The sequence below is a fragment of the Hirundo rustica genome, chromosome 3 (genome assembly GCF_015227805.2).
Source record: "Hirundo rustica isolate bHirRus1 chromosome 3, bHirRus1.pri.v3, whole genome shotgun sequence".
NCBI lineage: Eukaryota > Metazoa > Chordata > Aves > Passeriformes > Hirundinidae > Hirundo > Hirundo rustica.
The window spans coordinates 91,403,492-91,423,036 of NC_053452.1; the positions used below are offsets into that span (position 1 = coordinate 91,403,492).

The following is a 19,545-nucleotide window of genomic DNA, read 5'->3' on the forward strand; positions in this document are numbered from 1 at the left end:
TAAAATCCTATCCTGAAATTAGTATTGGAAGGAGAAGTTCTTTGGAAAAAGGAGCTTTGCTATTTTGTTCTGGAATTGCATTTGTCTTCTACAACCCCATTACATAAAAACCGTAACAGCCTGGAGTTTTATTTTTTATTATATACACATATATTAATTATATAATCATTTTATTAATTACATAAGCTAAATATATAGTTTTACAGATATGTGTGTTTGCTCTTGGGCAGACATCGTGGTGCTTCATTTTGCTTTGCTTTCTGCATTCGTTCCTGTTGAACTGAGTGGTACAAGGAGAAGTACAGGTGGAAGCTGTAGGATTATTTTCACTTACTTCATTTAAACTTTTCTCAGGGGGAGGCTTTAGTTTAAAACAGTTTTTGCAGAAGTGTAGCCTAAAGATGGGAAAAAAAAAAGTTTGCAGTAGGTGCCTGTTCCTGTATTTTTTGAGTACTTTGCACTATGGATGACAGTCACTATCACTCTACCAACAAGCTAACAAAGAAATGGAATAAAATATGTTATAATTTTCCTGTCTTCTGTCTTCTAACTTTCTATTGCTTCACTTAACTGTGTGAAGACAGAAAAGTGAAATACAGTTTGTGCTGTAGCGCAGACACAAGGCCCAGGGAAGCAGTGGGGCAGATGTGGCCAAATTCACCATCAGAGCACACTGTGGCACCCTGCTTACGTGGTGCTTACATCAACATCCTCAATGACTGTAGGAAGGTGACATGGATAGCTTTGGTGCCTTTATTGTTTCTCTGTTTCATATTGAAACACTCAGTTTTAGCCACCTATTTATTTAGGTGCGTTCAACGCAAGTTAGAGGTTTTCCAGTGTACTCACAAAATACTGTGAGAACATTTAATGTTCTCCACTCCTCCGTTGTACTGGTGGTTTCCTAAATATGTTGAGCTGAGGACCAATGGGCATGTTACAGCTTTTCATTTATCATTGCTTTATGTCTGTTTTAAATTTCAGATTTGTGTTTTATTTTCAAGGGATTTATTTTGAAAGCAGGTGTGTTTGTATATTTATCATGTTCCTTTCTGAAGATGCCTAAGCAAGCCACTTTGAACAGGGCATGAGCTTCCATTTGTTGTTGGTAACCATGACTCATCTGCGCTATTTTTAATACTCTTAGCATGAATTTATTTTTTCTTAAGCTATTCTGATTCTTTTTCCTACAGTTCACGGTTGATTTTTTTTTTTTTGTTTGGTTGGTTGGTTGTTTTTGTTTAGTCTACCATAAATCAATCTAGAAACCTAGGTTAATGTCTGTAACACAGCAAGCTACCTAGAAGTGACTATTTTAACAATCACTGTTGTGCTGTAAGTGGAACTGTTAATGTAGGGTGACATTCTTGCCCCTTATTAGTCAGTAGGCTTTGTGCAGCTGTTCTGGGTGGCATTTGGGTAGACAAGATCCATCACACCTACAGTCACTGTGGAGTCCTTGAAGATGAGGAATGTCTTAGCTGTAGGCTGTATGATTTTTTTAAAAAAGAAAAGTGTCCTTGAAAATCATGGACGTAATTATGCTTGTAAACACACACAGTGTCCTGCTGATGTGCTTCAGCCAGTCCAGTGAAGAAGTAAAGGAAAGAATTAAATACAGACTTGGATTTGTCTGGTTTTTTTTAACCTCCCTAGGAACATTGGCCAAGCCAATCTTAAGAAATTTTTTCCCCATAAATATTCGTATTTTCACAGAAGTCAGAACTTCTGCTGTTAGTACCATTATAAGTAACGCTTTGCAAAATCCTGATTTTCTTAAGAATCTTCTTCTCCCTCCATAACAATGTCATGCATGTATCCCTCAGAGATATTGGAAGCAGTCCTCAGCATTGTCTCATTAGTCCAAAGAAACCTGATCTGCCTGGGAGACTGGTCTCTGATCCAGCTTTAATCTTTGTAATGTTAATAAACATTGTATTCTTTGCCTTTTTTTTGTGATGGTGTACAACCTCATAAGCCATCAGTCTATAAAGGTTTGCCTCTGCAAAGACAGTGGTACCAGACCTGCCTCTTAGATGGCTTTTTGCATTCTTTAACTTTCGATTGTTAATATTCAGTAATCTTTACTTTTCTAGGCATAAAAACACTGTGTTTAAAATACAGCTTCTACCACAGGTGTCCTGCACTTTTGCTTGAAAGACCTTGTTCTGCTGACTTGTTTTTAAGTCATGGACTGCTGCTACAGCATCTGCCCCAGTTACTCCTTGCTTCATATTTACATTCTACACAACTCTGGATCTAGTGGTTTTTGGGGTTTTTTTTATGAGACTGACAGAAATTGATATTCCTCATAGTAATTTATAGATAAGAAAAATATAGTTCCATTCTGGTATGGGGACAGTTTCAGAAGTTCTGTGTTGGGACTTTGCTGGATCGTGTCTGTCTGTGGTTCATGGAGTGTTTTTGCTGGAGATAAGTTTCATTCATACCTTCTTCATTGTTATTAGCAGAAAATATTGCCTATTTTCAAGGGGATCATTTAATCAGGTTTACTGTTTATTTGTAGCTGTACCTTACAGAAAAGAGCACAATTTTCATGAGGTTGTATTTGCTGCAGCAAGTGTAAAAGGATCCTGATGGGTAGAGCAAGCTGGTTGTTGCCAAAATCCTATGAAATTGTAAATCAATTTCTCTTCACCCCAAGTTGTAGTTGCCCTGCTACCAGACTACTGTAAAATCAAGTATGTCATATCTTGTCAGCATCTTGTGACCAGGCAGACTTGTATCTTATTTTGTTACAGTAACTTCAGACAGTAATTAATTTGATCCTTTTATTTCAGGCAGTAACTATTTCAGGCTTACATGCAGAGCTTTGGGCTCTTAGCTATTGGAGGAAAAAAAAAAAAAAAAAAGCTCCTCCTTTTAAAGGACTGGGACACTTAGAGAGACTCTTAAGTGGCATCTGACCTTGCTTTTAGTAAAGTAGTGTGGGTAATACAGCACTTCAGATAGGGAGCTTACTGTTCAGTGGTTGTATGGGACCAGGTGCCATAAACTGACCTCCCTTACAGCCTTCCACATTCCCTCTGGCTGGACTGGCCATGGCTTTGCTTGCAAGCCACAAAACAGCTATTTTGGCCTTACAAACTCTGTTTGGGGTGTTTCTTATACACATCATTGCATATGTAAGATAAAACTTTGATTTGTCCTTAATCCTGTGGTGACATGAGAGAGAGGAGAGATAAACCAGGCCTGCTTTACCCAGTCCTTGTGCTGCTGGCCTTCATGGAGCTTTGCTCTGGGTTTCAGGAGGGTGGTTCTGGCTCTTCCACAGTGGGCAACTTTGTCCATCCGTCTGTTGCAGCGATGTGATTCCTTCTTATTTGAATGAGAGCAGTGTAAGTGAGAAGGCAAATCTCCCCTGTGGCTGAACACATGATTCAGTTTCCTTTTGCGTGATGGCTGCTGTGGGCTCTTCTGGGAGCCCCTTTTGTCCACCATGCTCATTGCTGTCACCGGGTCTCCTTTCCTGAGTTCTGGAACACAGCCTTGTGTGTCAGGAGCACCCCTTGACCTGGTGCTTGGCTGGTGCCTGTCAGGGACAGCTAACCAAGGCTCATGGGGCTCGTGATCGTTCTCACCTAGCATATGATTTCTGCTTTTAGGATGTCAAATCCCTGTGCATAAAAACACTGTTCATTCTATATTGCAATAATAATAAAAAGCTATTAGAACAACATCCATTTATAGTCCAGTAATATTTTCAAAGACTAAAATATATATCCTAACTTGGATGAAGAGTGCAATTTTGTTCTGGCAACCCCAGTGGTGGTAATCAAACCCTCTGCCTGAGACAGGCAGGTGGTGTGTCACTCAGTCTGCCTCACTTACTGTCATCCTTCTTCCGTTGGCTTGTGTACCCTGTCTTGGCATACTTTAGACTTCTTAAGGTTATATTTCATGTTAAGTCAAGCCTGGTTATAATTTTTAGATCCTGTGATCCTTTCATCTTTAAATGAAAGAAAATAAGAACAATTGCACAAATGCTACTCCTTTGCTTTTTCTGTAAATAATTAAATATTGCAAATATTATATTTAAATAAAAAATGTGTAAAGTCTATCAGTTAGCTGTGATTTTACATGTGACTGTTTATTTCTAGGGCATGTTTTGGCATGTTCAGAGCTTTGTATTGATTTTGCCTTTTTAAATCCTCTTCACCTTGTTTGACTTCAGTGGCTACACTGAAACAACTGACTGCACTTCCCTTCTTCCCTTGCTTTTGTTGCTCTCTGTGGTTGTTCCAGTGGCTTTTCCTTGAATGGAGTCCTCCTTGTCCTTATTTTCCTTACTCCTTTGAGATTGTGATGGCTCGCTGGTGGTCTTACCTCCCATTCAGGATTTCTGGGCAGCCTGAGTCATCCTAGTGACATCCATTGCTGTAGTGAAGATGTTTCAGAACTCCCTGTTGAGCTGATCCACAAACTTCTGTCTGCATGTTCAATCACTTTTTTCTTTTTTGTATATGTGTCACTGTTGAGAACGCTTACCAGCCTCTTAGGTTGAAATGTGATTCTTCTCTCGAGCTCTTCTTATGCTCAGACTGTGGAGTGGTTCTGGAAACTTGCCTTTCTCTCTGTGCATGCAGCATAATCTTTCCTCCAGAGAGGTCTGAGTCCTGTACTGACTGCCACAGGATCCATCTTTATAACTCTCCGGATGCTAATCTTAACCAGTCATTTCAACATTCATTTTTACTGAAATCATTATCTTTGTATATTGCTGCCCTGGAATCCTCATCTTGCACTATTTAATGTACTAGCTTCTTGTCTTTATCTCCAGTACCACTCACAGCTCTCTCTGCCATATCATTTCTCATTCCTCAAATTTTCATGTTCTTCAGACAGTACAATTTTCAAAACTCCCCCTGCCCGTTGTTCTTGTGTTTGCTCTTTATCAGCTGCTGTTTGTGCATGACAATGAGTTCTCAGAACTGACCTTTTGATCTCCTTTGAAACCTTAAAATCTCCATCTGTGGTGACGCTTCTCTTACCTATTGGACAGCATGCTATTCACAGGAAGTTATCAGAGGTCCAGGAGAGGGAGCTTAGGTGTCCCAGACTCCAGGGGATCAGAAGAGCAGAGGTGTCCCAGCTTCTTGAGTTCTGTCTTGGCACTTTGCACTGCAGAGTAAAATCCCTGGCCATGGTGGTGCAGTTAGATGGGAAGGTGCATTCAGTGGCTATAGTAAATTTAATGAAGAAACGGGTACCTGCCCACATATCATCCTGAAGCCCCACTGACTCCTTGTTCAAGAGTACTGTCTCAGCGCTGATAAATTTTATGTGATCATAATGAATGATTCGAATGGTACTGTATTTTCTTAATGAGTGCAACCATGAGTATGGGAAGGAAATGGTTAATTGAATAAAATATGACACTTTAATTGGCTGTTTATGTGTGGAAATTCAGAGTGGTAATTATTTCAGGATCATTTGTATCTAATTAATTAGCACTGTTATTCCTTTTTCTATGCTGAGTTCACAGCTCTCACACAAACTTAATCATAGCAGCATAGCCAGACAGAAAAATTATGTGGTTTGCCTCTTACTAGCATAGGTGGGTTGTTTGTTTCATTAAGAATAGAAAATTAGTGATCGTACAGAACTTTCACAGCTCCCTATAAAGTTAAAGGCAAAATACATTTTGAAACAGACTGTGAGTATATGTCTGCCTGAAATGGTGGCATGCAGAAGTTGGATAAATGCTCAGCAAATTTGCATGCTCTCTGAAATTTAGAATAAGAATTAAAGATGGGAAAGATAATTTGATGATCAGGGCCACCTGCCTGCCCAGGTAGACTTTCTTCCCTAGCATGCTGTTTCCAGTTGCTTTCCATTGCTTTTCCAGATGGTTGTACAGCTGTATATGCTGTACAAAAAAATCCATATTCAGTACAGCAATGCTGTATGTGAAAAGCAGCCACATGTCAGTCTTTAATAATTTTCCTATTATTTTTCTACTAGAGATCATTTTGCACTTCTCAGCATGACAGTTCAGTCAGCTTTACATGAATGAAAAAAATGTTTTGCTGATAAGTCTTTAGGAAGTGGAATTAACACTGTAGGTATTCCCAGTGAAACAATATGCTCAAACCTTCACTGTTTAACTCAGTGGAAGTATTTACCTTGGGTTTGTGTGGTAATCAAGAAAATAATTTAATGAAATTTTCATACTATTGTACACCTGTGATAAAAATAAAACGTGTTCTTTGGGTCAAGTCTTTAGATTGAATTGGCTGGGATACTTTTTTTATGTTCTGGAAATCTGATAGTTGTTTCAAACCATGTGTGTGTTCTTTGTCTTCCTACAGCATGGAAAACATCCTAGTAGGTTTTTTTTTTTTTACATTTCTTTGTTGTGGAAGAGAATCTTTCATTGTTCATGAAACCGAAGGGAGAACAACAGGCGAGTGTGCTGGTGGGGATGAATGAGGAGCAATATCATATACATCTGTGGGGTAAACATCAGCTGGTGAGATTTTTTTTTTTTTAATGCTCAGTAGTTTTGATTCTTGTTCCCATTATTTTGACATCACAGGCAAACCAAATCACTCTCCTTTAATGTAAATGTATCAAAGAGTTTGATCAGAGGAGGGAGAAAGACCTGATGATCTAGCCAAACCTGGCAGCACAGATCTGTGCCCATATCCCCTCTTGTCAAGCTCTCTTGCTCTGTTAGTGGGTATACTCATGTATTTGGTATGCTACATTAAAGTTTCATAGTCTTGGCTGATACTGAGGTGATGGCCCTCTGGACCACGTGTGTCACATGGAAACTTTGCTGCTCTCCCTCCCGTTCTTCTGCTCTGCGGCAGTCGGGAGTTGGCGCAGTCATGCAAGCAGAGGGCTTGAGAGGCTGGCTGAAGAGTTTACAAAGGGAATGTTATTCTGAGTCTCTTCTTTTCTCAGGACCTTCACATGGATTTCTTGGAACATATCCCACGGCTTTTTCTCCAAGGGAGAGTATAAAAAGTAAAGCAGGAGGACTTGATCAAAGGACAGACATACACAAAAAGCACATAGATCTCCACTGGCTTCTGGGGATTTGGGGAAAATGCCTGCAGTTTTCTTAGTGCAGCGGTGCAGTACACACAGTAAGCTGCTGTGACCCGAGTTTGCACTGGATTGATGAAATAGGCTTTAGTCTCATAAGCCTTTATTGTTTAGTTAGGCATGTCTTTCCAGTGTGAGATTTCTGTTAAAACTTGGTTCACCATTTCAAAGGATATAGGCTGTCATGTGGTGGTGTAGAAACCCATTTTTAGTTTGTGTCAGAACTTCATTGATCACTTATGAAAACCCCCAAACAACCAAAAAAACCCAACCACCAAGCATTATGATTGGATAAGTGAGAGCTGTCTGTGCCCAAATTAAGGTGTGAACATGACCACATGCTGAAATCAATAATACTGGTTTTACTTAACAGTAAATGTGAGGTAGAGAGATAGAAATAGAAATAGAAAATGGGGGGTGGAGAGAGAGAGAATGAGAGCAAAACAGATTAGGCAGAAGATAGTTACCACCCATGGATCCAGTGCTATCCGTTGATCCTTCTTCGCCTTGGGCTTCCTGCTGGTGGGGGTCCCAAGGTCATTCAAAACTTGTTGTTATTTATACATTTTAGAAAACAAAGGACTTAATACTCATTGGCTACACATTTCTCTTATTCTATTGGCTAATGTTAGTCTCGCTGAGTCTTTCTCTTGAGTTGGTGGATTGTGAGTTGATGGTTGTGATTGCTCACTGCTGGAATTACCTCTTGCCCTGTCTGAGCTGACTTCAGTACTGTTGCTGAGTTGTCTTTTCTTGTGGCCCATAAATTCTGCCATTATCAGTGATACGTTCTTCTCCCCAGCTTTATTTACCTCCCCCTAGGCCTGAGATAATACTTGGACAATAATACCTCCTTTCTTATCTCAAGTTCCTGTCATTATGGCTTAACATACAGTCCAAGTTTCAGGTATTCACAGAGGAATATTGTGGGGAGGCTTCAGTGGTGTTTGGTGGTCGCAGCTGCCGTCTGTCTTGTAACTTGGGGTGGTCTTAATTTGCCTGATGATAGGGGCATGAGCAGTTACTACTTCACACGGTTTGCCATAGTGGGAATATTTTTCTGGATACATTACCCAGGATATGCTAACCACACCTCCTTCCCTCGGGTGTGGAGTTGTCACTCCGTTCTGTGCTTATGTTATGACAAAACCTTTGTATGGCCTAAACAGTTCCTGAGGTAGGCAACTGTGATGTTGAAGTCCTTACATCAAGCAGACAAACTTTTTTTTTTTTTAATTAGTTTAAATTCTGGTCGGAGAGGTAATTTAACATGGGGTGACACAGCCACAGGTCAAGGAGTGCTACAGTAAATTTTGCAGTACAAAGTATTGGCTATGGAGTTTTTTGTTGGACTATATACAGGCTGCATGTGTCTTGGTAGGTGGATGTGACATTTTCACATGGGCCTTCTCTCTCATTTAGAAGGAAAAAGTCAAATAATACTGAAAATTGAATCGTCATGGAAACTGATTATTTTCATGATAGTTTTCCAGTACTGCTAGTTGTCGTCTGTGCAATTCTATTTCATTGGGCTCTTTGTAATAGTTGAACATGTGTCCTGCTATAGGGCTTAAGGGAGAGGTCTGCACAAAAGAAAATACTGTAAAAGGTCACTGAGCTTCAGGATTTTGTTCACAGGATATGGTGCTGATGCAGTACTTACCCAGGAGTGACTCTCTGGGCACAAAAGAACTAGACATGGATCTCTGCAGTGCTCCAGAGGACAAGAATGTTTTCTTAGGTGGCCTCAGTTATGTTTTTTAAATGTCTAAATAAGAAACCTGGATGCTCTATTGAGGTTTTTTTTTTTCCTTCCCAAGTGGAACAGGCTTGTAGGTAACCACTAGTGATTCATTATCTCCTGGTGTATGTCCTGTGATCTGCTTGTATCTCTTGTTGATTTCTTGTCTAATTCTTCAGCTATCAACTTTGAGCAGCTGGGTCACTTGTTTCATTTATGATTCTAAATCTTTTGGAACACTCATTGCTGGAGTGTTCCACTAGAGGAAATGCTTTTTGAACTTAATTTCATGTCTCTTTTCTGATTAGTTTCAAAGTAGCTACTTAACCACGCCAGCGGGCTGACTGAGATTGTATTAATTTTGAAGTCATCCCTCAGGGTTCCTCTTGGTTTTGATGTCTCTGCACACACTGAGATACAGCAATATTTCTTCCATACAGTTGTGGAAATTCTTAATTTACATTCTTGCAAATCATGCTAGAAGTATAACTCTTGTTCCAGTAGTTTAAGTTTTATGTATTATCTTCTGCGTGGGATGGTAAAACCAGGCAGGCCTGGAGTTGTAAAGCAGTATCTCAGGTGTAGGACACCTGCTTCAAGCAGCGATGAAAAGTAGCTAGAGAAAATGGTTGAAGTGAAAATTTGAGTGCAGTTTCCTATGGAGCCAGATGGGTGTGCAATTAGCAAATTGTTGAATGTTTTCAGCACCAAAAGCATTTATTTGCTGCCAAACGTGGTTTCATGTTCATCTCCATTTGTAGGGTTGAGGTGTAGTACAGAATGTCACAAGCTTAAATGGCAAGCAATTATTCTTACAGTTTAGATTTTTTGTGTAACTTAATCTGCACATGGTCTTGATTTTGATTTTTGAGGCGGTCATAGCTCTGTCAGAATCAATGGAAGTTCAGTGATGGCTCATTCATCTGCACTTAGGATTAAACTCTGACCTCCAAAAATATTGAAAAGTCTGATTTTGTTTTTAGCAGACAATAAAACGCTATTCTGCGTTGTGTCTTCAGACTTTTTGTTTCAGCAAGTATCTCTTGATGTCAGTTATGTCAGTCTGGAGTGTGAATACTGATGTTAATCAAACCCATCTGATACTCATGCTGTCATGCATGATCTGATACACCTGGGAAGCAACTACTTTGGAAAAAAGGATTTAGCCACAGCAGTTGTTCATAAGCTGAAAAATCTGTCTGTGGCCTGGAGTGTGAATTCATGGTGCCAAGTACAACTGGTTTACTCTACAGTGAATCAAAATAGGTTATTAAGGATGTCCTGAGTCTGTCAGCAGGACTCTGGGGTCTTCCATGTGTCCAGGAAGCAAGTGTACCCAAGCCATGTGGGCAGCTCAAGCTCCCGGGGCGCCAGAGAAGTCTCCTCCTCCTGGCTGATTCTCGGAGTTCTTTCTGCTAGATCAGTACCTTACACAGACTCAGGGAACTGCACTTATTTGTTTGCTTATGGAATTGTGTCTTCTTTGTAAGAACAAAACCAACTGGTTTGAACTGGTGTGTGTGCAGCTGGAGGGGTGGTGCAGCAAATGGTATGATTTTATTGTTGAGTCTGTACGTGAGAACCTGATAAGCACATCTAATCATTTAATGGATTGTTGTGGGCATGAGAGTCTAAATGTTGGATTTGATTTCACAGCAAGGTAGCAATGTATCTTTCAGACACAGCACTGTATTTTGCAAAGCCTTTTACCAGAGCAAATGGAACAGTTAACATGTGACTAAAAACTTCTTTTGTTTTGTAAGTCTTTTGGAGTTGCAAGTATACTACTAACACATCAAAGCAATTAATTTCAGATTTTAATAGATAGACCTATGAGTCAAACAGATTATTACGATACTTAATTGCAAAGAATTGCAGTGTTTTCAAAGATGTGTTGTTCCAGATCACAACATATAAACATCTGTAATATTTTAAGTCTTCTCTCCATGAATTAATCTGCACATTTGTTTGATTCCTTCACTTAGAAGGCTGGGAAGCTGCTGAAATGGGTCACTGGAGTTGGGTGAACAAACATGCATCAAGTAAAGCACAGATGAAAAAACAGTATCTTTGGATTATGTTTGCAGCTGTTGCATTTGAGACAACTTCATTGGGAAGCCCACTTAAGTGATTACTGAATGCAATGCAATGCAAAAAAAAAAGCTGAAGTTTCCCAGTTTATTTTCAGACCTTGTAGTTTTTATTATGCTTTCCGCCAACTTTTGTAAGACTTGCCAGTCTTTGACAACAGACATAAATGCATCAAATTTAGTTCACATTCAGCCTACAAATTACATTGCTCATTTCTTTAAAGAGCATTTTTTCTGAAAACATTTGCATTTTTATAGCTGAATGTATACTCACAGAAATGATGTGGCAAGTAAAATTTCCAATGCTATTTTGTAAAAGAGAAATAAAAAAAATTCTGTTTGAAAAAATATGTCAGAGATTCTAAACATTATTTAATGAGGGCTGAACCTTAATGACATAGAAGATAATGGGGACTTAGTGAAATTTAGCCGTTGACTTCACAATGAGTTTGGTCTTATTTGACTGAAATTCCAAGAAAACTGTACAATTTCTAGTTCATCCTCAGCTCTTGGTGCGTATAGTTCAGTTTCACAAAAATAAAACACGAAGGAGAATCAGATTTCAAAATAAATGGGCAAAACTTTTTATTCTGTTTCATCTTTGTAATCAGACCAGCTGTATATGTGACCTTTCATCCCAATGTGTAAGAGATTTGATTGGTTTTCAGAGAAAATTAAACTGGAGAGAGACTTAAATTCTTCACATACTAACTGAAGCAACCAGAAAATTAGGAGAAGACTTCAAGTTTGTATTTCATTGCCATTTAAATTAACAATGCAAAGCTTAGGATAGGTGTAAATTTGAAATTCTTCCATGACTGTGTGCGTATCTGATGTGACACGACATAAAGCAAAGCTTTCTGGGGGTTGATTTGATCAGGAGAATGCAGAAGAGGAGCCCCTCTTTTGCCAAATCAGTGCTGACCTCATCAGTGGGCACTAGTTGAGTGGGATACATTTTCTGGCAAAACACAGGGTAGATGATGCCAATTGTGTGAGGGTGGCAGTTGACTGTGAGAAACATTGAGGCAGCCCCATTTCACCTCTCCAGTGTCCCCCTCTGAGGGCAGCTGGTAGCGAACATCTTGGTAACAATACAGAAGGATCCAGTGGGACTTTTCCCGTCCTTGGGTGGTGTGTGAGTAAAAATATTGCTAGCAGTGATGGAAACCCCAGAACACAGTGCAAGCTTTTCTTCAAGGGTTTAAACATAAATAAAAAATGTTTTGGATGTGAGAATTTTCCCCTGGGTTTTTCTGGTTGCCGATGAAAACTTTGCTTGCATTACCTAACTTTCCCCTGTGGCACTGCATCAGTTGCAAGTTTCAGATGTGTGGGAGTAGCACAGTGAGGAAGTAGCTCCTTGTGCCTCATCTTTTTCTCTGAAAAGCTGCATGTGTATATATGCCATGGAACCATCTTCTGTGCCTCTTTGTGTGTGTGTGGACCACATAAGTGGTAGTTGAAATTTCCCATCCCTAGGCCAGATGAGTTGGATTGGAAACTTGTCATGAATGTGGAAGTCATAGAATAAGCAGAAAGTGGGAAAGAGAAGTGAAGTAATTTCACCTGAAAGAATAAGACTTTAAGAGTGGGGTTGAGGTTTTCATTATTTTTAAGTGACCCTCAATTAAATAATACATTTCAAGAGTTGTGCCTTACTTATGAATGCCTAACACTATTCAGTTTTGCTTGCATTTCTTAAACACTAGGCTATATTCTATATGTAAGGATGCTTTGTACTGCTTGTTTGCCTTCCTTCCTCTTGGGATTTTTTTTTTTTTTTTTTCCCCCCAGTTTTTTCAACAGGATGAAACCCCATCATTATATCTTATCTGAAGTCTCTTATCCATATTTCACTATAGATGCTTGTTAAATATATGTATAATTATATATTGTTAAATATATGTATAATTCTTTTTTAATATATATATATAGTTGGAATTCTTCCTTCTCACATGTGGACCATGCCTCTCTCTTGATCCATACTATTTTTCATCTATATTTAAACTGTGTACCTTACCAGTCTATCTTGAGTTAGCCACTGTATTTTGGCTGACAAGGCCAATCAACCTTAAAACCAAAAAAACTAATCTGATGTTGACTCCAAGACAAGTTCCTACAAACTTCTAACATTAGTCCCTAAACTGTCCTCATACATGAATGCCAACAGGGACATAAATTAAATATTATGAGTTCTGATTTCATAGATACAAGAGGAAGCTGATCAAATTAAAAAAGAAATACAGAGTGGGTAAAATTTAAAATGTTGCTTTTAAGCTTGACAGATGTCTCCTACTCAAGAGCTGATTTAAAAATAGCATGGTTCTACATTAAAATGCATGAAGTATTCCTTTGAAATACAAAATATAAAGCACTGTCTGTAGCAAAATATTCTGTTAGAGGAAACAAATACCTAAGAATAAGCTGGATTCTTGCGTGAGGTTACTATGAGAAAACTGTCATATTTACTCAGGAATTTTGCAGGTGAAGATAACAAGAACTTAGAGATCCTTTAGCCAACAACCTAAATATTCATGGCAAATACATTGCAATTCTAGTTCTCTGTCACTTTAGTGGTTAAGTATTTCAGAGGTATGGGTTTGATCCTGCAACTATCACCCTTGTAGACTTGTGTCTGGTCCCATCCCGCACCGGGCGGGAGATGACCTCTGGCTGGCTCAAGTCAACACAGCCACAGAATGGTCCCGGTTTGTTTCGGCTTCTCAGCTTAGCAGCTGGACCCCGAAAGTGTTGTGACAGCAACAGCAGCAGAAGAGAAAAGGCTGGCTCTCAGCTTAGCAGGTTAAAAGATGTTTATTAGGTCAAGGGTTGAGGAGCAGAGAGGCTCAGAGCTCCGAGCTGAGAGCTCCAAGGCTGAGACGCTGAGAGAGAGCCTTTGAATCCCCCTCCTACCCCTTATAAGCGGGGGAGGGGTTCCAGGGGGGTACCACAAGACAACAAATCAGGGGATTCAGGGGGTAACAAGGTGTGCCTACCCCCAAGCCTCGGACCACTAAAATCCAAAGCTAAAGGAATTCCCCCCAGGGGGCCTATCACCTGAAGCCCTCTCCCTGAGATTTCACAACCTGGGAGGGCTCCTCAAAGTGATAGACAAGCTGCCCCAGAGAGGGGGGTGGGAGGACTGACACAAAACACCTTATTATACAGACAACACAAAAGGGATACAGAATTGGGCATACAGTGAAATGAACCATAACATAAACTTCTTATAAAAACCCAATAAAACAGTTCTGCACCACCACATAGACTCATTTATTTTGAGTTGAATATACAAAACCACTAGCCCCTGAGTCTATTTTTTCAGTATTTTTTTTAATTTCTATAGGACCTTATCATGGCTTGATATTTTTACAGTAGAAGGATATACATATGTTTTTATTACGGGAAGGGCATTGTTAAAGTATGTAAGAGTTTACATGCTGTGTGTCTTAAGGGAAGTTTGACACAACAGCAGACAGTTCATAGCATTGGTCAGTACTGGTACACTTTCACAATAGAGTTTTATTTTATTTGCTCCTAAATTGATCTAGGTAAGGCTAGAATTAAGAATACTCACTAATTATATGAAAGAGGATTACCTGTTATTAAAGTTATTTAACCCTTCCCGTTGGAAAAACCTGTAGTTGGTAACTTTTCAAACTAGCCTTTTTTGAACAGAGATTTCACTTTCCTGAAGACTGTTTCAGATGGTGATGGGCTTGTTGAATGAAAATTAAATTCCTAATTAATGAACAAGAATGAATAATTGGTATAGACATAAAAGGACTGTGAGAAGTTAAGATCAAGTTTGGGCGAGCAGGAGCCTCCAAGGTAAAGTGTTTTAGCACAGGCTGGAGAATTGGATTTGTTCCCTATTTCTTACATATTTTGTGATTCTGGGTAATGCTCTAAAACAAATGCTTTCCCAAGAGAGCATACATGAATTATGCTCTATTTTCTGAATGGGATATTGGAGATATTTAGGTCTAGCTTACAGAAGGAATGCTAGCAATACCAGAGAAAAACCTATCATGAAATACCAGAGGGAAAAAACTATCAGAGCTTGAAAAATGATGAATGAATTAGTGCTCCATTTTCAACAATAACATGAAATACCTTATTGAATAACTGTTTCTTAAATGAGTAGCATTTCTTCTATGCTATAGACATTAGCTTTCTAAAAAGGTACTACACAATACAATACATATTCTAAATAGCAAAAATATGTATAGAAAAATTAGTGCATTTGTATATGAGTATAAATATAAGTGAATTATATGAGTATCATGTGACTTTTCTTACATCAATATAGGAAAACTACCTATCACCTTGTAAATACCTGGGAAAATGTAGAAAAACCTGTTGAGTATCTGACCATTCACGTATGCAAATCAATATCAGCAGAGAAGCAAACATAACTTAGCAATGCCAAAAGCTGCCTAAGAGAAGGAGATTTCTTTTTCTAAGTCTGTTGCTAGATGTAGGAACTCCAGATTTTGATATTGTCACCATTAGAATGAAGAAAGCAACACAGAAATTGGCAGCTCATCTGGAGAATAAGGAGCTTGTACTCCTGCACACATTTTTGCATTTTCTTACATCAGTGTGGAGACAGGCACATTGTTCTGCTCATTCAAGCTGGTGACATCTGGTGTGGCTGCTCAGAGGAGATTTCAAATTTGTCTTGAGGTAGAGAAGAACACTCAGTGACTTCTGTATGTGAGCCCCAACAACCCCATGCAGTGCTACAGGCTGGGGACAGAGTAGCTGGAAACCTGCCTGATGGAAAAGGACCTGGGAGAGCTGATCCACAGTGGCTGGACATGAGGCAGTGTGTGCCCAGGTGGCCAGGAAGGCCGGTGGCATCCTGGCTGTCCCAGCAATAGTGTGGCCAGCAGGACCAGGGCAGGGATTGTCCCTCTGTAGCCAGCACTGCTGAGGCCACTCCTGGACTGCTGGGACCAGTTCTGGGCCCCTCACTGTGAGAAAGACATTGAGGGGCTGCAGTGAGTGCAGGGAAGGGCAACGGAGCTGGGGAAGGGTCTGGAGCACAAGTCCTGTGAGGAGCAGCTGAGAGAGCTGGGGGTGTTTAGCCTGGAGAAAAGGAGGCTCGGGGGAAACCTTATCGCTCTCTACAAGTGCCTGAAAGGAGGCTGTAAGAAGGTGAGGTTAGCCCCTTGTCCCAAGCAACAAGTGATAGGACAAGAGGAAATGGCCTCAAGTTGTACCAGGGAAGGTTGAAGTTGGACATCAGGAGGAATTTCTTCACAGAAGGGTTGTCAAACATTGGACCTGGCTGCCCAGGAAAGTAACTGATTCACCATCCCTGGAGGTATTTAAAAGACTTACAGATGTGGCACTTAGGGACATGATTGAGTGGAGGACTTGGCAGTTGTTTGTTGACTGTTGTTGAAGGTCTTCTCCAACACAAGCAGGTCTGTGATTCTCCCCAGGAGAGCGTTGAAAAGGAATCAATGCCATATGTTGCCTTTGGTGTGATCCTTTAGTGAACTTGACTTCCAGAGAAACTGTCTTGATTTCCAGACATTGTGAGGCATGTAATTTTTAGTGATTTCTGGAAGGGAGCATTGATGTTAGAAGGATCTGGCTCCTGAGTTTATGCTTGGAATTGAGGAATGACAAAAATGCACGGAAGGAGACCTTAGTTGCAGCAACTGTTTTTAAAGTCCAAATATTCTAATCTGAAACCTCTTTAGATGCCTCTGTGTTATGGTGTAGGTTCATAAAGTCGGGTGTCAGGTTATTCAGAGACTGGTGGCATTTTAGTGTGCTGCTTTCTAGGCACATAAAGCGTAAAGGACTTGGAGTTTGACTGATAGATCAGAATAACATCCACAGGTAAAAGCGGACAAGCTTAAGTTGATTAATTAACCACAGAGGATTTATTGTGGTAATCTATAGATCAGATTATCTAGCAATATGTGCTTTCTTTCTGCCTCTCCTGCTTCACCTGCATTCTTAAATTACCTTGGCTTAATGAGTATTCGGCTGTTGGGTTCAGGGTGACTCTTTCCTTGCTGCTCACTGCTGGTAGAGATAAAAAACCTGACTTCCTTGTCTGGAAAGCTCAGCATTTGTACTTGAATGTCCACTAGTGCACCCAAAATTCACAAAACCCCCTCAAATGAGATCCTTTATTTATTTCTCGTTGTGAGTTAAAGTCAGAGGGCTCACAGTTTTGATTGCTCTGACAGCACATGGGCTGTTTGCTCCTGTTTTTTTAAAAAAGGGGTGTTGCTACTCTGTGTCAGCCAGGAGAAGCCCTGGTCACTCCTTGGCTTTCCTTTCCCCGAAAAGAAAAGAAGCTCTGAAGTTTTGAAGGGCAGAATGAGAGAGTGTGGTGAAGATAAAAAGGAGCCGAGTGCAGAGCTGGTGGGAATCATGTGCTGCATGGGTCAGTAATGCAGGGCTGCCTGCGGGACAGGGCACGGCTCTCTGGGGGGAAGCTTCTCTCAAGGGTTTCCTTCCTTAGCTGGTGTTTGTGGTCATTTACCTGTTTTCTGCTTCATCGGGGGAGTTTCATTTGGTGTGTTCTGCTCTCAGCTCGAGCACACCGAACACTGTGGCACTGTATTTTTTCTCTTAGTGTGCATTTGCTTTTCTGGGAGCATTGGGGTTTTTGATTTAAAATCACAGTTGTGGTGTTTTGGTGACCTTTCCTCTCCCCCTCCCCCCCCCCTTTAATGGAGGTGTTTTTCACAACATGACAGGTGTCAGCTTTCCTCCTCTTTATGCATTTGGGTCTGTCAGTTACAGAATTTTTCTGAGTGTTTGTGTAGTGTATATGTATATATTAAAGGAATAAGGGTAGTAAGCATCAATTCTTTTATGTATGTTAGCATTTAAATTGAAAATAGAGTTGAAATGGATAGTGACTTCGTATTCTAACAAGATACAAGGAAGTGGATTTTTTAACCTTTTTTTGTTTTTTTTAATTGTCAAAGTAACATTTCCCAAAATGCAAACTTCCACGTACTTGGTCAAAACTAGATGGGGTTGCCTTAGTAAAAAAGGCACGTTGTACACATTGAGAAACTTTGTGTTCTTTTTAAAACTGCTGCTCATAATGAAACAGTTAAAAGTGAGTGTGTTTCTGTAATTATTTTGTTTCGGAGATTTTCTGTTCTCTACACTTACTGCATCAGAGCTTCCACCTTATTATGGTAAATGACTTACCTCAGAAATGGTGTCTTGCTAGATGAAGGCTATGGAGAAATGTATGTATAGCAAAAGATTTCCTTCATCTGCCAGATTTTTTTTCCAGCAGTACAGCTTTTCTCCCTAGTTTTTCTTTCTCTTCTTTATTTAGGTCTCTAAGTAGAGTGAGAGACTGTAGAGCTGTTAAGTGTGGGGGGGAAAAAAGCATATGCCAGAAACTTGGAATATCCTGAGTGGTGTGGAAAAAGCATTTAGGAAACAGCAGCTCTTCTGTACACAGCCGAATGTACAAGTCCACTGCACATACTGCCTGAAGATTTCATTGCCACAGTGAGCTGTGGCTATAAAAGTTATAGGTGGGTTAAAAAGGACTGGAAAAAATATCAGGGAAAAAAATATATCTATTACTATTAAAGGCAGAGATATGAATGAGCATGTAGAAAGTCTGTGAGTCACATAAGAGGACTATGCAAAGGCTTCACAGGCTTTTACTTGTTTCGGTTTTGCTTCTGTGCCCCAATACTCATTTTCTCACTACTGTTACCCCATATGGTGCTCAGTTTGGCCCAGGAGGAGGGACTCTTGTATAATGCCTTGCTGTTCTGAAAGACCTCAGTATCACACCAGAGACTTGAAAGACCTTCTGTGAATTTATTTTAATTTATTAGTTGTTACATTTGACCAACCTGAAAACCACATTTTTCAATGTAAAATAAAGGATCTGGTTCAGTCTTTTAGTGATGGCAGTGGGTACACAGGGATCTTGTTTTGCTACCTGAGCTCATTGCTCATTTTCACTGCAAATAGCCTGAGTCAATGGAACAGCTGCAGTTGCGCTGTACAGGGCTGAAGGACTCTTGCTATTTTAGGCTTGCACAGGTGGTCCCAGTCCTAATGCACTGTGACTCCTGCTCTGGGGAGCTCTGAGACAGTGACCAGGCTCTGTAGCAGTTGTACTGGCTGTTGTCCCTGCTCAAGTAGCTGGAGATGACTCTTGTGCTGGGGTGGTGGTTAGATTTTCTCCAGTATGGCTCGGCAGAACACATGCATATGCTCCCTACCCAGAAGTGGGATGCTTTCTTACCCTGAGTCTATTGCTTTTATTATTTCTGCACAGCATTTTGTGGGCAATCATTGATGCTAGCTGCCTCACCAGGGAGCAAACCGCTGGCAGTGGCTGGGTCCCATATCTGGGATAGTGGACGTCCCTGTTTATTTTGTAGAGGGTTGAGAGTCCTGACCCTGACTGGAGTTGTAACTAGTCCTCGTGGGTTTGAACAAGGGTGTTATTCCGGTTGAAAAGCATAATGATTGAAAAAGTCGGCTTTCATATCACAACAAATTTTCTATTGCCTAATATGTTAGTAATAATTTAATTATATCGACTATGAGTAGCATTTTTAGTTCTTAAAAGTTTGCCATGAGCTTTTCAGTACATTTTGAGTGGCAGTTATCTTC

The 19,545-nt window shown here is 40.1% G+C and overlaps 1 protein-coding gene across 15 annotated transcripts in view; it reads left to right on the forward strand.

Annotated features, from left to right (window-relative positions):
• The window catches only part of DST (dystonin), a 297,150-nt gene that overhangs the window by 70,799 nt on the left and 206,806 nt on the right, over positions 1-19,545 (forward strand). Inside the window, exon 1 of one of the 15 annotated variants that reach the window (XM_040059994.2) lies at positions 17,242-17,323. The exons of the other annotated variants lie outside the window; for them this stretch is intronic. Within the exon in view, the coding sequence (XP_039915928.1) occupies positions 17,257-17,323 (67 nt within the window). The 5' untranslated portion in view covers positions 17,242-17,256. Of the gene's footprint in view, positions 1-17,241; positions 17,324-19,545 lie in introns of those variants that run through there. 15 annotated transcript variants of the gene reach the window in all.